This window comes from Bison bison, unplaced genomic scaffold (genome assembly GCF_000754665.1).
Source record: "Bison bison bison isolate TAMUID 2011002044 unplaced genomic scaffold, Bison_UMD1.0 scf7180017864309, whole genome shotgun sequence".
Lineage (NCBI taxonomy): Eukaryota > Metazoa > Chordata > Mammalia > Artiodactyla > Bovidae > Bison > Bison bison.
Genome location: NW_011494881.1, coordinates 8,903,892 through 8,921,297, shown reverse-complemented (window position 1 = coordinate 8,921,297; position 17,406 = coordinate 8,903,892). Strand labels below are relative to the sequence as shown.

The 17,406-nt window shown below is 49.9% G+C and overlaps 2 protein-coding genes across 10 annotated transcripts in view; one reads left to right on the top strand and one right to left on the bottom strand.

The window, feature by feature from the left end:
- The window catches only part of SAMD8 (sterile alpha motif domain containing 8), a 56,875-nt gene extending 50,653 nt beyond the window's left edge, over positions 1-6,222 (bottom strand). For both annotated transcript variants that reach the window (XM_010852373.1, XM_010852374.1), the window contains exon 1: positions 6,001-6,222. In XM_010852373.1, the coding sequence (XP_010850675.1) occupies positions 6,001-6,174 (174 nt within the window). In that variant the 5' untranslated portion in view covers positions 6,175-6,222. The remainder of the gene's footprint in view (positions 1-6,000) is intronic.
- A 1,620-nt stretch (positions 6,223-7,842) lies between these two features.
- Positions 7,843-17,406, top strand: part of DUSP13 (dual specificity phosphatase 13) — a 16,458-nt gene continuing 6,894 nt past the window's right edge. The window contains exons 1-6 of one of the 8 annotated variants that reach the window (XM_010852370.1): positions 7,878-8,043; positions 8,834-9,051; positions 10,387-10,594; positions 12,919-13,113; positions 14,108-14,202; positions 16,878-16,967. In XM_010852370.1, the coding sequence (XP_010850672.1) occupies positions 10,508-10,594; positions 12,919-13,113; positions 14,108-14,202; positions 16,878-16,967 (467 nt within the window). In that variant the 5' untranslated portion in view covers positions 7,878-8,043; positions 8,834-9,051; positions 10,387-10,507. Of the gene's footprint in view, positions 8,044-8,833; positions 9,052-10,386; positions 10,595-12,918; positions 13,114-14,107; positions 14,203-16,877; positions 16,968-17,406 lie in introns of those variants that run through there. The other 7 variants (XR_826336.1, XM_010852368.1, XM_010852365.1 and 4 more) reach the window with 7 other exon arrangements.

Genomic DNA, 17,406 nt, shown 5'->3' with positions numbered 1-17,406 from the left:
TCCAGTACTTTGGCCACCTCATGCGAAGAGTTGACTCATTGGAAAAGACTCTGATGCTGGGAGGGATTGGGGGCAGGAGGAGAAGGGGACATCGGAGGATGAGATGGCTGGATGGCATCACTGACTCGATGGACATGAGTCTGAGTGAACTCCGGGAGTTGGTGATGGACAGGGAGGCCTGGCGTGCTGCGATTCATGGGGTCGCAGAGAGTTGGGCATGACTGAGCGAGTGAACTGAACTGAACTGAAAGGAATTTAAAACAATTGGTGAAATTTGGTTCATAAATATATGTGCTGTTTTAGGAAGTTTTTCATGATTTGGTATCCAGTAAATTTTTTTAAAAATTACCATTTCCAAGTGATGTATAAAATCTAAAATATAATACCCATCAGATCAGATCAGATCAGTCGCTCAGTCGTGTTCGACTCTTTGCAACCCCATGAATCGCAGCATGCCAGGCCTCCCTGTCCATCACCAACTCCCGGAGTTCACTCAGACTCACGTTCATCGAGTCAGTGATGTCATCCAGCCATCTCATCCTCTGATGTCCCCTTCTCCTCCTGACCCCAATGCCTCCCAGAATCAGAGTCTTTTCCAATGAGTCAACTCTTCGATGAGGTGGCCAAAGTACTGGAGTTTCATCTTTAGCATCGTTCCTTCCAAAGAAATCCCAGGGCTGATCTCCTTCAGAATGGACTGGCTGGATCTCCTTGCAGTCCAAGGGACTCTCAAGAATCTTCTCCAACACCACAGTTCAAAAGCATCAATTCTTCGGCGCTCAGCCTTCTTCACAGTCCAACTCTCACATCCATACATGACCACAGGAAAAACCATAGCCTTGACTAGACGGACCTTTGTTGGCAAAGTAATGTCTCTGCTTTTGAACATGCTATCTAGGTTGGTCATAACTTTCCTTCCAAGGAGTAAGCGTCTTTTAATTTCATGGCTGCAGTCATCATCTGTAGTGATTTTGGAGCCCAGAAAAACAAAGTCTGACACTGTTTCCACTGTTTCTCCATCTATTTCCCATGAAGTGGTGGGACCGGATGCCATGATCTTCGTTTTCTGAATGTTGAGCTTTAAGCCAACTTTTTCACTCTCCACTTTCACTTTCATCAAGAGGCTTTTGAGTTCCTCTTCACTTTCTGCCATAAGGGTCCCAAGACAAAAAATGGGGAAGAGATTTTTTTTTTTTAATTTTATGAAGTTAATGTTAATCTATTCTCCTTAAAGCAATTGTACATTACAGTTGCACTCACACTAAAATAAGCTTAAATCCAACTTTATCTATAAAGTTTATTTAATATGCATAATAGAGACAAATTATACCAGTGTGCAGATCCATAGATCAGAGCATAAAAGTAATTTTTATGAAAGCAAACCAAAATGTAAGAGGACAAGATTTACTTTGGTCATTTAGCTCTCAGTTTATAGTATTTGGGACTATGCAGCTTTTTAAAAATCTCATTAAAATTGTTTAATCTTAAATTAAAAGACTTTCATTGAGCAAACAAAAAACTATTATTTTCTCTTTACAGTTATCAAAAGATGGTTTGTTTCTTAGTAAGCACCATTTCCAAGTATCTATGAATCTGCTATAATTACAAAACAGTTTCAAAGACCCAGAACCACTTACTACCATATTTGAAACACTAGCAGTAATTTTAAAAAATTTATTTATTCTTAATTGGAGGATAATTGCTTTACAATGTTGTGTCCGGTTCTGCCATGCATCATGTATCAGCCACAGGTGTACATACGTCCTCTCCCTCTTGAACCTCTTTCCTCATCTCCCCACTACAGTGTCACAGAGCACTGAATTTGGGCTCTCTGCGTCATACAGCAAATTCCCACTGGCTATCTATTTTACATATGGTGATATTGATGTCTCGGTGCTACCCTCCCGATTTCTCTCCTTTCCCCACTGTGTCCACAAGTCTGTTCACCATGTTGATGCTCCCACTGCCGCCCTCCATACAGGTTCATCAGTGCCGTCTTTCCAGATTCCATATATATACGCTGATACATGATAACTGTTTTTCTCTTTCTGACTTACTTCACTCTGTACTAGCAGTGATTTTTTTTTTTTTTACCCTTCTGCTATATCCCACTCCTGGGCAGTAGAGTCTGGGGCAGCACGTCTGAAATATGTTAAATTGCCTCTTCAGTTACATCATCACTCTCTTGGCTGCACTTCAGCCCCAGACCATGCACTGTTATCTACCGTTATTAAAAAAGTTGTCATGTTTTTGTCAGAACACAAAAGTTTTCTGGCTCCAACTTGCATTTAAATTAAGATTTCCACTGTTAGGTTGCACCTAATTCTGTATCACAGTCAGAACTGTCTCAGTTCAATGAATAAGAATCTTATAGACAACACTGTGTAGGTTACATCCTCAGTTATAGTAAAAGTTTTTACACAACAGCTAAAATTTACTGGTAAGTTTGATGAAGAATACTTAACCTGGCTGCGTGCCAGAGCACACCAGTAAAGAAGTATATAAAATTCAGATTCTTATTCTACTCACTAAAATAATATTTGAGCAGGCTAGTAGTGGTTTGACAGACTGGTAAAGATTTTTAAATATGCTACACCTCTAAATCAAATCAGCATAATGGAAAATGAAAAACTGGCTCAAGACTTCACGCTCCATTACAATATTGTGCAAATACAATGGATTTGGCTCCAAAATTCAATGTATGATTCTGGGAATCTTTGACTTTCATACCAATTTACATTGATGCAACTGATATCAATTTAATTTATTCTCAAAGTTCCACACTAAAACCAGCTTGCAGGCATCTCCAGAAACTCAGTAACACAGTTTAACTTACAGGAAGAACCTAAATTCATGGTTCTTACTTCATACTAGAATTTCTTACCTATCAAGAACTTTAAGAGAACAGAAAGAGGGTCAAGATAAAAGACATATTACCACCTCTCTTGTCTCAGCCACAATTCAAAAGCTATACAAAAACTCACAATAAATATTCAAGACAAATATAAAAATAGGTTTCTGCCTCCACAACATTCTTCTAGGGCTCATATCATAAAGCACTATTTAATGGTGAAACTCTATGCTGCAACTACTATGACCAAGTTTTCTTGGTTTCTACTATCCCAAGCAAAAGCCAAGATACACTTACATTATGTTACATTCTGCAGTGCGGTGACTTTACTACTAATAGGGTGCAGAATTTAGTGAAGTAACAAAACATTTCAAATATAGAAGCCTGAAGTCAGGGAGATTAAGATCCACTAATGATGGTGCTATGTGTATGGTAGGAGAGGGTAAAGGTACATCAGAAATCTATATCCACATCTGCAGATGGTAAATTACCAGACAATGAAAAAGGCAGCATATAAACACTGAAATGTTCTCAAAGGGTGCCTAAGTTAACCTCCTGATTTCTCAAAGCCAAGAGAAGCACAAACACATAAATAAGAACCACTGTCATGATAATGACCATGCTAAGTACATCCTACTATTAACACCACAGTATTGTATAAGGCCTATAGAATTTTTTAAGAATAACTAGTTAATATGGTTACTGTTACAAGACAAAATAATAATATTCACTAGAACATCTGTGATTCAACAGTTTCCTCAAAACAATGTTCAAATTTCAATTCTAAGAAAAATCATGAAAATGTCTCTAAATCATCTATGGCAAAGTTTTGAAAAAGCACTGAGGATCTAGTGATTAACAAAATAAAAATGCTTACGAGGAACTGTGAAGTGTGAAGAGTCTTTGCAGAATGGCCAAGATGCTACTGATATCAAAAATGATTATCTAAATATATCTGCATGTTCTGCCATTGCAATCATAATGACTTATTTGGGAGTAATACATATTGTCTTGCCTAAGAGTAACTGCTCTACCATAAAAACGATTTTATTTACAACTAAGTGGCTGTGAAAATTGCCAAGGCTAAACAAAGACAAAATAACTATTAGGCACGTTAATATATTAACTGTACAACTTCATCTAAAAAGTTCCTTTAATTCTGCACTAACATTAAGATGTAATCTCAAGAGTTCTTATACTTCAATTCAGTGCAGCAAATTTTTACATGCCAAGACTTTTATTTAGAGCTAAGTATGAAGATAAGATCTCTAGAGAATCTCAGTTTAGTGAGGGTAAACAAACAAATAAACAACAGTATATACACTTTCTCAACTATATTAATTTAAAGAAAAAGGAGCTAATTTTTTAACAATAGCTAAAAGCAAGGCTAAGAATTCATCTCTCCTTTGAAGAAATAATCAGTCCACTGAGCATTTGAAAATATGACATATAGTGTACACACATACACTAATTTAGTAACTAGCTGCAATAAGTAAATTATCATCTCATTAAGATTAAACTGTTAAGATACCCATTTAGACTAGAAATACTTGATTAAAACTTTGTTTTGAAAAGCCAACAACTTTGTAAACCTGTAACTGCATAAAAAGTTATAAAACAACATATGAGATGTGGCTAGTCAAACACTTCACCAAACCATGTTATTTAACAATTACAAAAAACAAAAACAAAAACAAACCTATTTCAACCAAATATAGATATGGTAATCATCATTTTTCTGGCACAATCATGGTTTTGGTAATATGTTTTCCATACAGTAAAAGGCATCTGTGTACCCACCTATCTCAGTGCTGTTAACTGCCAGCTACAAGCATCCTCTATTCTTACTCTAGATAACTCTACTAAAAATATTATTTCTACAATATCTGCAAAGTATTGGTCCTGCAAATCTGTCAAGGGTACCCTGATAACTCCAATTCTGGAGTCATGGGAGAGAGAAAGGTCTGGCAGTCTCCTGGACTGTGATGTTTTCACACAGTTTTATCTACTTTTTTAGGTAGATAAAACCAGATACTTTTAACCCAGATACTTGCAGTGATCGTATTTTTACCTCGTGACCAGTATGTGTCAACTCAAATTGTCAACAGTGAAATCAGTGAGTACTGAGTATCTGCAAAATCTAAGTGTCCAAACTCGTTTTTTAGTTTTTTTTTTTAAATAAAGTATTAAAAATTTTTTTAAGATTACCTAAACTTGTCAGGTATTTAAGACAAAACAAATTTAAATAAAATACAAACGAAAAAAGAAACACGCTATCACTGTTAGAATAAATTCAAAGGATTTATCTTTATATTCAGAATCACTCCTTTCACTATCTTTTCCAAACATCACTTCGTTTTCACTACTTCTCCTAGTCTTTTGGGCAAATCAGTGTTAAAGAACACCCTTCTCACCCCAGATTCTGATAAGGACTCACTGTCCACAAACGAGAAAGCTCCATAATCCAAGTATATTACCCCAGAGATCTTCCATGCTATGAAAGACACCTGTGAAAACGCCAAAGCCCTAAATTAGAGCCCCCAAGGGCTCCTTTTCTGTCTTGACCCCATTTCTCTCTTTCTGGTCTTTAAGGCCAGACGACTTGCCACCTTAGAGCCCCTTCCTCTTCAAACCTAAATCCTTCCCCTAATTAGTACCAACCCCTTAGGTCAGCAATCTCGTCAGTCCCACCCCAGTTCCTTCTCTCTCGCCAAGTGGGAACATCGACCCTGGATCGGCTCTCTTCCCACTGCCAAATCGCAGAGCATCTGCCCCTCCAGTCCTGCATTCCCTTGGGACCCTTCGGTCTTTCCCCCTCACTTCCACCCGGCTTTCCAAAACCTCCATGCCCTGCCTCTTCAAGGCCACATCTCCCTCAGCCTCCACACCCTCTCCCTCGCCCCTCGGCCTCTACTTACTCCTTAGTCTGGGGCCATCGTCACCCGCCTCAGGGCCTCGGCTCAACAACCTCCATTTCCCTCAGATTCCGTTCTAAAGGGGACTCTCCACGCTCCCTCAACCGTCTCCCACGGCCCCTGCGAATTCTGTCCATGGCACCCCCACCCGCCTCCATCCCCGACTCCCCCACTCACCCTTGCTGCACGCGCCCACCCCGAACTCCCCTCTCCTCCACCCCAGCTGCCGCTCACCTCCTTGTTCCGAATCGGGGTCCCCGGACCCGTCTCCGGGTCGGCGTCCGAGCCGCTGCCGGAGTCCGGTGCCCTCCGGGCCTCCCCGGAGAGAGACGCCTCAGGCGGTGGGGGCGGAGCCCGGGTAGGCGAGCCGGAGTGGAGGCTGGGGCGGTGGCGGCTGCGCGCAGGCATCGCCGCAGCCCGGCTCCGGCCGCGGTCTCATCCGCGCCCGCAGCTGCTCAAATCCGAACCGGAAATGCTTCGCGAGGCGGGGAAAATCGACGGGAGGCGGAGCCCTAGGGGGTGGAGCCAAAACCGGAAGAGGCTCGGGGTTCAAGATGGGCGTGAGGGGAGGATTGCGATCTGAAACGGCTGCAAGGACACTCGAGAGAGATGCATTTGGTCCAAAGCTAACGAGATGAGAGATGAGGCGCTACTACAGGCGGGGCGGGGCCTATGGGATTAGTAAATTGGGGGCAAGAGGGGCTTTTCCCCAATTCCTTGGCAGGGAGCCAGCTCCTCTCCAAGAGCCAACCTCCAGTCATCATTATTACCGTTTATTGCCCCTTTACTCTCTGACTGTCCCTATGCCAAATGCCATATAAATATATCACTTAATCCTTGTTCCACCTCTGCAGGGTATCACAACAGAGAAGGGCCAAGCAACTTTGCCTCAGGTTAGGCAGTTAATATGTGCCGAAGCCAGTATTCCTACTGAAGTCTAACTTAAGAACCTATGCTCTTCTCGCTTTACTGTACTGCCCCACCCTGAAGGAAGCCCCCACCTCAGGCTTAGCAGTGGCATAAACCAAGTGTAAAACCGCCTTCGACCTGGGCTCCAGCCCCCTCTTCACCTTGCTTCCTCGGGCGGTGCAAGGCAGGCTTCAGTGGCTCTGATGGGAGTGGGGATAGATTTTGGGGTGGACATGAGTGCAGCCTGCTTCCATGGAATGCCCTGGTATGGCCTTTACCCTCAAACCAGACTCAAAGCCAGGTGCAACTGGGAGCCTCCCCACTACAGCTCCACCACAAAGCCTTCATGAAGGCATTTGAGAGTGGGCAAGACATCTCACTTCAGCCTACAAGGACCTCTGGCATAAGGACAAATACAGACCTTTCTCTGTTTTTGCTGTGAGGACAAAAGCCCTTATAGGCAGAGGAATCTCCCTCCCACCCAAAAATATTTTTGATGACAGCCCTTTCTTTGGGTCTTCAGAAGGTCGAGGGAAACATTCAACTCTCCCTTCTGCCTCTCTGGCACACATTTTAGCCTTCTCTTTTGAGAAATCAGCCATCTTCATAACAGAACTATTGTTCAAACTTTCCCCCACAAACCCTGTGGGCACCCTTTAGATGAGGTCCTCCAGGCCTCCTCTCCACATTTCTCAGACTCTGTACCTCAGGAAACTTCCCCTGAGTGCCATAATCCAGAAGCTCATCCAACAGTCATACAGTTTCCACTTAGTATGTGACCCACCCAGACCTGAAGAACTTTTCCCATCATGCATCCTTGGAGCCAACCACCTCCTGCACCTGGATCTCTACCTTAATGCAGTCCTCAGAACCAAATAGCCTTATACAGGACTCTAAATCTATTAACATCTACTATGTGTTGGACTCAGAGTATCTTTTGTTTCAGCTAATCCTTATAATTCTTACTTGAGAGATGAAGAAACTGAGGCTGAGAGGTAAAGTGACTTGCAGAGACATATCTGATTCTCTATTGTCAGGCAGTTTTAGGCTAGGAGGTGACTTGGGGAGGAAAACGTCCTGTTTTCTCTGGAGGCCCCTGTAATTTGCTGAGTCACTTGCTGCTGTCTCACCTGTCCCTGCCAGTCTCTAGGAAGGAGGAATGACACTGGAGAGGCAGAGAGGAGTGACCACAGAGACAGAGGGGTGGGTGGGCTGGCCCATGGCGGAAGCCTCGCTCCCACAGCTGAGGGGAGATGCCGAAGCCACGCCTTGCCCCAGCGTCCTGGAACTGGAGGAGCTCCTGAGGGCAGGGAAGGTTTCTTCCAGCCACGTGGATGAAGTTTGGCCCAACCTTTACATAGGAGATGCGTGAGTGGTAGTTGGCTGAAGGGACGTGGGGGTGAGGACAAGGAGAGACAGTTCTTGGGATCTTTACCAGAGATGGGGTGTTGGGGTGAGAGAAAGGGCAACTGGTTCTGCTCTGAGTTTCCCAAGCCAGGGACTTTCTCCAGGACCCCTTCGTGCTAGGAACAGTGCAGTGATCAGGTGCAGCCACCAGGGGGAGCAGGGACTTTTGCCTGCCTGAAAGAAGGGAGCTCCCAAAGGTTCCCAGAGTCTTCTGGCACATCAGGAAGAACTGGTGGGTCTTGGGGATGGGGTGGGGCAAAGGACCGGGAATCGTGGTGATTTGGGGTGAGAGATGGGGTGGGCAGAGAGCTCCCCTTTCCGGTTCCAGCCTTCCTCCTCTGGCCACAGACTGGGTGAGGAAGGCTGACTGGACGTGAATCAAGGAAGGTGTCACCTTTAAATATTTGCAGATTAGAAGCAGGTATGAGGTAGTGGCCAGGAAGAGCCGGATGTGCAGGGCCGGCATGGGGCAAGAATGGAGGTGCAGCTGGGTCCTAGGGCTGAAGCAATCCTTTCCTTCCTGTCTTGGCCATGGCAGGGGTGGATTGCCTCAGGAAGCAAAGAGAGGCTAAAGCTACATCCCTGTACTACCAGCTCCCCTACTAGAAAGCTCCTGGGTGAGGCTGTGAGCCGTGAACCCCACAAGTTCCTCTGGCTCCTTCTGGACCCTAATGGATTCATCACTCTGAAGCAGGGGACCAGACAACGCCTCCTTCCCAGACCTTATGGCTTCCCTTCCTCCCCTCCCTAGGGCCACAGCAAATAACCGCTTTGAGCTATGGAAGCTGGGCATTACCCACGTGCTGAATGCCGCCCACGGGGGCCTCTACTGTCAGGGCAGCCCTGACTTCTATGGCAGCAGTGTGAGCTACCTGGGGGTGCCAGCCCACGACCTTCCTGAGTTCGACATCAGTGTCTACTTCTCCTCTGCAGCTGACTTCATCCACCGTGCCATTAGCACGCCTGGGGGTAGGACCTGGCATCTGAACCCATGCTCTACCCAGCTCAGTCATGGGGGGATGTCCAGTTTCCCCTTTAACATCAGTGCCCTCCCATCCCTAGTTTGTAAAAAGTCATCATGTTTTTAAAATCCTCTGCTCAGTGTCCCAGCACTTTATCCAGTAGCATTGCTCCACAGACAGGGAAAGGGAGGCCTTTTGAAGGCCTTTTGAAGTGCAAGGTCATACCCCGAGTTAGGAGCAGCCCTGGGGCTGGAAGCCAGGTCTCCCAAACAATAAAACAGTTCTTTCTCTGCATCTCTCAGCCTTGGGAGATTGCCATCTGGTATCTAGATGTCTGGTTTCTGCCCCAAAGTACTTTCAAATGGAAAAAAAAAGTCTTCTAATACCTGGGTTGCAACAAAGGAGCCTGGGGAAGCTGCCTCGTGTTCATCCTGGGTGAGAGCTGTGCCCCTTGCTACGCGACCCCGGATGAGCCAGTGTTCCTCTCTATACCTCGGTTTCTCATCTGAGTCATGGGAAAGACAAGACTGTGGCTCATAGCACTTTTCAATCCAAAGCATCCTGACCTTCATTTTTCTTCACCCATTCATTCATCAACTATTTATTATCTTCTCTGTGACAGGCATGGAGCTAGATAAGGGGACACTAGATACTTGCCTTAAGCAAAGCAGGGTCCCTGGTGGAAAGACATTCAAAATGTTAAGTATTACATCTGAGCACTACTCAGGTGAGTGAGTAAAAGTGAAGAGCGATGGGAGCACAGGACAGGGTCCTGGATTCAGAGGATCAGGAAGTTGGGGGGAATTCCCTCTACAACAGTATTCATTGGGCCCCATGCAAAAAGGATGAGCTGCTTTGTGATCCAAGTGATACCATGAGTAGTCAGGAAGCCGTATCTCAGTGGAATCCTGACAAATGAGTAGTAGATGTTAGTCAGACTGAGAGAAGGGAAAGACTTTTACAAGTAGTTGAAAGAGCATGTGGGAAGGCTGGAGGCCAGGGACCGCGACAGCTTCAAGGGACTGCAAGTTACCCAGTGTTTCCAGAGCTGAGAGCTGGGATGAGACAGCCTGCAGTGAGCTGCAAGGTCAGCAGGGCCAGCCCACAGAGAGTCCTAGAAGCCGTGTTGGGGTGTGTGTACCCCATCCCAAGGGTAGGCATAAGAGGTGCTGATATACCCACTTGACAGATTGGGAAATGGAGGCCCAGACATGTTGAGTGATTTGCAGAGGGTCACAGAATACACCCAAAGCAGAGCAAGGGAAGGAACTTGGGTCCCCACCTCAGCCACTGGGTGGGCTGGCTGGTGGGAAAGGGTCTTTCAGCAGGATGTCTTCCTCAGCCAAGGTCCTGGTGCACTGCGTGGTCGGGGTGAGCCGCTCCGCCACACTGGTCCTGGCCTACCTCATGCTGCGCCAGCAGCTCTCCCTGCGCCAGGCGGTGATCACCGTGAGGGAGCGCCGATGGGTCTTCCCCAACAGAGGTTTCCTTCACCAGCTCTGCCGGCTGGACCAGCAGCTGCGGGGGGCAGGCCGGAGCTGAGGGGCCAGGTGAGGGTTGGGCAGGGCGTGAGGGGCCAAGGCTGGGTGCAGTGACAAGTGAAAGGTCAGGTGAGGGCTGGGCAGAGGGCAAGGGTGCAACTAGAATAAGGGCTTGGGTGAGGCCTGGCAGAGGACGTGAATGAGAGCAGTTCAGAGGTTGTGTTTCAGGGTTGAGTGGGGCTGGAAGAGAGGGTTGAAAGGGGCTTGGCCCATTCCCATCCTAGGCCTGGCTCAGGCAGCTTGATCGCCAGTCCCTCCCCCTACTCCCAGCCCACCCACAGATTCTCCAGAGCCAGAGAAGATGGAAAGGCTGGGAAAGAAAGGGGTGGGAAGCATAAAATGGAAGAGGTGAGGCCTTCCAAACTGGTCCTGGTGCTGACCTGCCCTACCTCCTTGGCCAAAAGCCTGTGGGGTTCACCTGAACCCCACCAAGATAGGAGCACAGCTGGTCCTGTACCTGAGGGCTGTCTGGCCCTTCCCACACCCCTGCACGCCCTCCCCTCAGGTCTGGATCCCAGTCCTTGGTGAAACGTGTGGCTGCAGCTGTTGCTCCAGGTTTAGTTAATCATGTCAGCCCCGCGCATCCATTCCCACAATGGAGAAAGAGAACGTGCTCCTGCCGCTGGCCACAACCTCCTCACACAAGCCCTGCTTGATACAAAGTTCTCCTGTCGTCACCCCCTTCAGTTCTTTGCCTTGGACTCAGCACCCAGCTCTCTACCTTCATACCCCACCCAGTGTGATCTCAGATCTGCAGAAGGACCCTCCCTAACCTCCCTCCCTCTCTGATTCTGGGGACCCCATAGGACATAAAGCCTTCCTGAAGTCTATCCATTTACCTTCTGCCGCCTCCTGTTGCATGTTCAGTGCATCTGGAGCAAAAGCCCTCAGGCCTTAGGCTGCAGAAAAGGGACAGATCCCCTGTATCTCTGTATGTCCTCTGCCCAAGCCACCTCCCTCCTGCTAGAGGCCCCAGTCTCCCCAGCTGCCCAGTAGAAGGAGCTTGGCTCTCCCTACGCAGCAGCAATGGTGCATCTCAGGCTCCCAGCCCACAGATGGTTGCCAAGGTGCTGCTGTAATTTCTTTGGCATCAGCTCTGTGTTTTCTTCCTGCTCAACTGAGAGGAGGCAGGGGTGTCTCTTCCTGGGGATGGAGAGGCTGTGGGGCCCCCAGATTGTGAGGCAGCTGCAGAATGCCCACTGCCCTTCTTCTCCCACCATGCCCATGTTGGGGCTGTCCCTGTCTGGCTCCAACAGCTCATCTTCCTTATATTCCATCCCCACTGAGGGCCATCTGAGGGAAGGTTAAGCCTCCAGAAATGCTCTCCACTTCCCCTATCCCAACTCCAGCTCCTGCTACCCATACTGTTCCTTCCTTCATCTCTCCTCAACCCTGACTTTGGCTGTGCCCCACCACCCAGTGGCTCAGAAGGGCTGCCAGCTGGAAGTGGGACACTGTCCTGGGCTCTTCTGGGAGTTAGGAGAGTAGCAGCTTTCTCCTCCTACCAGAGCCTCCCTGGGACATGAACGAATCTCCCCCCTGCCCACCACCGATAAGAGCTGCTTTTGTCTCCGAATGCATAACCAGCCTATGCATGGGGAGCACGTGAGCAATATCAACCCTTTCCCATGTGCTGTTAGGAGGATGAGCATCTTGGGGTTGGGAATTGGGGCAGGAAGGAGGTCTCGGTTAGTTCGAGGGTGAATGCCAGGAAAGAAAATAGGGGTTATAGCTGGGGTTGGGATTAGGCCTAAGGCAAAGCTGGGTGGGAAACTGTTGTGTGGGTTCTGCAGGTGTGGCAGCCGAGAGGGGGATGGGAAGAGCATCTTCCCATCTTGCTCATTTTAGGCAGGTTTTGGGAACTGGGACAACAGCACATCTCTGATCATGCGCAGTCACCCCACTTACTCAGCCTGGGGCCTTAAATCCTCTGACCTCAGACCTCTGCATTCTTCTTTTCAGGCAGCTGGCTTTGGGGGAGTCACTTGGGCTATAGCCTTGCACAATTCCTGGGGCTACATCCACAAAATAGTCTGTGAAGCTGGGGTCCCCAAGAGTTGTGCAGTGAGCAACCTGTGTGACTGTACACAGTAGTCCTAGGGCTGAAGACTCAGCAGTGAGGGGGCTTTGGGGACAGGTCATCTCTCTTCAAGAGCCTTGGGCCTCAAACTTGCCTCTTTATCTCTTTTGGCACCCATAACCCACTTGATCTTACACAGGGGCTCAAGGCAGAAGCAGGTTTAGCTGGCAGCTGTTGTCCCTGCCCTGGTGAGTCCCGGCCAACCTGAGCCTCGGTTTACCTGCCTGTAACATGGAGTTCATTTCTCCTCCAGAGCTGGGCCTTACTCCCTGCTATGGGGCTCTGCCACTTTGCCCTGGCCCTGCTGGTGCTGCTGGAGGTTGTGGCCCACGTGGATACCCAGAAGATGGTAAGAGCCCAGTGCGGGGCCCGCCCTAGAGCCTGCAACTCCATCCACTTCCTCCTGCTGCCTGCACTCCCTCTCAGCCATGGCCTCCAGTTCTCACAGGTGGGAAGGGGCTGCCCTCTCAGCCAGGCCCTGAGGACTCCTCTCCCAGGGGCTTTAAGTTCCCCTAGGAGTGGGGGGACATGGGAGTGGAGGGGCGGTTCTAAGTGCTCCTGATAGCCTGTGGCCACAGCTGCCTCCATCAGCCCCCACCAGGGCTCAGGGAGCCACAGTAAGGGCTGAGCCCAGCTTGCTGGAGCTCGGGCTTCAGAGACCCAGAGGAGGCGTGGCTGCAGGTAATCATCTGTGTGGCGGTCATCTGGGGGTGTGAGTGGAGAAGAATACTGAAGCATGGGTATATGAGGAGGGTCTCTGAAGAGTGAGAATTCTTAACAGACCCAAATCCAAGGTGTCTAACTGAGCTGTCAGCCTTGGAAGGGACTTTAAAGGGATGGTGAGGTCTGCTCCAGGAGTGTCTTCTGGGGGAGGGAAGGGGTTCACAGAGAACAGGCTGGTTTCCAGACGCACGGTTTCTGACTGTAGGCCGGGCCTGTTCCAAAGACCTGCTCTGAATGCCACTTAGATCTTTGTCTGTCTTTCTGTCCATATTTCCCTCAGCCTGATCTGGATCTTAGTCTGGGGCCAGTCCTATAACCTTTGGCTCCCAGCGAGGGGCCCCTGGGCCTGGGTTCTGGTGTCAGCGCTGCCAGCTGGGACATGATTTGGCTGTTCTCTTCCCCGCTCTCCCCCTTGGAGACGCCTTCTCGCTTTAACTTGCTGCCCATACTCCACGTGCTCCCCATGAAGACCAAAGAACCTTCCCAATAGGCTTATTCCATCTCCCTAACTCCTGCCCCACAATCCATGACCACATCCACACACGCCACAGGCAGACCCCCTTGCTAGACTGCCTCTGCTCCCAGCGGGGCCAGGTGCCTGGCTGGGCTTGGCAATGACCGTGCCAGGAGACCCGTGGGGGAGTGGGGAGTGGCAGGGGGAGGCCAGAGGAGGGGAGCAGCACATCATGCTTTATAATTAAACTCCAATCAAAAAATAGAAACAGCATCAAGTGTGCAGAGACAGGCGTCTGAAAGCTGGGAGCAAAAAGTGCCCGTCAGAGAAGACCACAGCCTGGGCCAAATACCCCCACAGGTGGGTAAGTGCCCCTACTCTGGGGGCTGCAGAGCATGCTGGGTAAAGAGGGCCAGGACACCTGTGCCTGTGCATGTCGGGGGTGGGAGAGGCAGCTGCACTGGATTAGCGGAGAGATTGGGTCGGAGATAGAGGCACAGATGAAGCCTAGAAATCAGATCAACCTGGGCTTGAATCCTGGCTCCTGTGCTTACTGGCTGTGTGACCTTGGGCATAGAGCTTAATCTTTCTGAGCCTTAGTTTCCTCATCTGTAAAAATGGGGATAGTAAATGTTATCTGCCTCATAAGGGTGCTGTGAGAATTCAGTGAGAAAAATTTAAGCCTTTAGCTCTGTCTGATACAAAGCATATCCTTAGTTAGTGGTAAATACAATAACCATTACTGGATAGAGAAAGACAAATTAAGGAATACAAAGAGAGACCAAGCCTCACTGTCCCATGGGATATGACTGAGGCTTCAAAGGGTAAGAATGATGATAATAAGAGTAAGATGTACCATTTATTCGGCATCTACCAGGAGGTGGACACTGGGGGAGGTGCCCTTAACACTTCCTTGTCTCATGGCATTCTCACAGCAGCTCCACTGAGAAAACTGGCTGAGAAGGCCACTCAGATCCCAGCTCCAGACCTGAGAACTTGGCCCAGGTCTGCCCTCCTCCAAGGCCAGCACGCAGGGCGCAGGGTCACAGGCAGCTCCCCACTGGCCGCCTGCCTGCCACCCTCCCCAAGGCTTCCTTCGCCAGACTTTTCACTTGTCCTGTCCTGAGCTCTCTGGCCCCACTTCTCCTGTGGCTACAGTCCCATGTGGTCTGCCTGGAGGGGGAGGAGAGAATGAGCAGGAGGGAAGACCGGGAGGGGGTGGATGGCAGACAGCTGCTCCCCTGCCCTGCAGAGGCCTGAGCCTTGGTCTGAGGCTGTGGCATGTCAGGTGGTGTGCTGGGGGGCTGTGTGGAAGCATGAGCTCCTGTGAGGGGGTGGAGACAGAGGCACCGGCGACAGCAACATAGAGGGGAGGAGGGGCACAAAGGCAGAAAACAGGTGTCTGAACTTGTAAACAGCAGCAACTCAAGAGCGGGAAGAGCACCGCCCACAGGGGCAGCTGCTCAGCTTAGGGGGAGACTCAGGAAGGAGGCAGAAGGGGCATCGGAGGGAGCGGGGTGCAGAGCCTATCCTTGCTGGACGTGGGGCCCATGTCTACAGCCAGGTCACCCTGGACGCACCCGATCTTGTCTGGACATCGGGCCCAGGTTTCACCCAGCTGTGGCCAAGAAGATGCAGGAGGAGGGGTCAGGCAGGACTCTCAGTCTAGATCTGGGGATGGCAGAAACCAGGGCCTGCTGCAGCCACCAACTTCCCTTCTGTGGGTGTGCCCAGAGCTCTACGGATGAGTCGCTGGGTGGGGGCTGGGCCCTCGCAGGATAGAGCAGACACGTAGCGGGTATATCCATGAGCATTGGGTGTGAGGGCCAAGGTGAGGCCTAACAACGAGTACTCCTATGTTCAAGGAAAAGGCCCCCTTCTCCAGACCTGGGCCTAGACCCTGAGGAGGCTGAGGCTGGGCTGTGGCCTAGCAGCTCTCATCCCCGACCCCTCTGCTGGCTCCTCCATCTCCCAGGAGCCTCCAGGAGGATCAGGGACAAGTTCTGTCTCAGCAGGAGTTTGCCGGTCCCAGGCACAGCTGAGCTGCAAGACACCCACTGGACACTGGGTGGCGGCCTTACCCCACACCAAGCTCAGAGGCCTGCAGCTGCGCCCACAAGGCTTCCCAAAGCCCCATCTCACCCCACCTGGGACTCCTGCGGCCCCAGCTGGTAGCTCCAGACCCATGTGGCTGTCGACCTCTCCGCACGCCAACAATATAGCCAACAATATACACTTCGCTCTTCCCTGTAGTTTCTGCAAACCCAGCCACTCCTCTCTCATTCTCAGATCAGACCTTCCAGATACTTCTTAAAGCAGGCAAGGCCAGTATCTTTAAGATAAGAAAGAGAAATCATGTCCCAGACAGGAGCTAAGACTTGCTCTTGACCTCAGAATGAGCTGTGGTTAGGCTCTCTGCACGCTTTCTAAAGTTCGTTTCCTACCACTTCACATAGCCTCCCATCTCCCAGGGCCAAGAGCCTTTAACCCCAAAGAGACACCAAGCAGAGAGGGGTCCGGAGGTGTGGAAGGACTGCACTTCAGTCCGCAGGGGCCTGCGTCTGCTCTCAGGCCCCACCCCCACCGGTTCCAAGGGGAGGACCTGGAATTCTAGCCGCTTCACAGCATTTGTGTTCCAGGCGGAACCTGCCCCTGCCTCGTTCTGCTCACGTGCTGGGTCCTGTCCCTGCACCCACTCCCCCACTCCTGGCCCCAGACCATGCCGTAGGTAGGTGGCAGGCCACTCTGCCTGCCCTGAGAGGTCACAGTGGGATGAAAGGGAAAGCCGGGTCTTCGCTTCCGCCCTGCCCTCCCACTGCCCGCTGGGTGAGCCTGGCCAAGCCAGTGGCCTCCTGGGTGCCCATTTCTCTTCCTGGTCCTGGCACCGCCAACCACAGAACAAAGAAGTTCTTCCCAGTTTGTACCTTCCCTAGTTACTGGTTGAAGGGGCCAGGGCCAGTTAGCCAAGAGAGGCACTCCTTCCCAGCCCAGCACCAGGCCCAGGTTCTGGTGCCACTGACATCCCAGCTCTGCAGGGTCTCGGATTCCCTCAGCCAGCTGACTCCTGATACGAGCCACCCCACCGCGGTGAGGCCTGACCTGCAGCACTGGCCTGAGTCACAGGGGTAAGGAGGAAAATCCCAGGGCCTATAGGCAGACATGGAACAGCTACAGCAGGCTCCCCTGTAGAGAAAGATGGGTTAGCAACCACTCTGGAGTCCTCAAAGTGGGTAATGCGAAGGCTGGGGGATGGACCTGAAGGCATAAGAATGGGACTGAAACCCTAGCCTTGTTCCTTAGTGACCATACAACTTTGAGCATCACTTAACCAATTATTCTCTCTGACCTTCAGCTTCCTCCTATGTAAAATAGGGACTTTCCATGAATGAGGCCCCAGCGCCCAAAAGGCATCAGCGCATTCAGCAGGGAAGTGCCAACAAGGGTCAGTTCATAGCCCAGGCTCCTTAACTCCAGAGCTGGGCTCTGACCTTCAAGCACCTGAAGGTGGGAAGGGATGGGAGCCTGAGGACCAGCCCTGTAAGCAGCAGAAAAACGGGGCTTGAG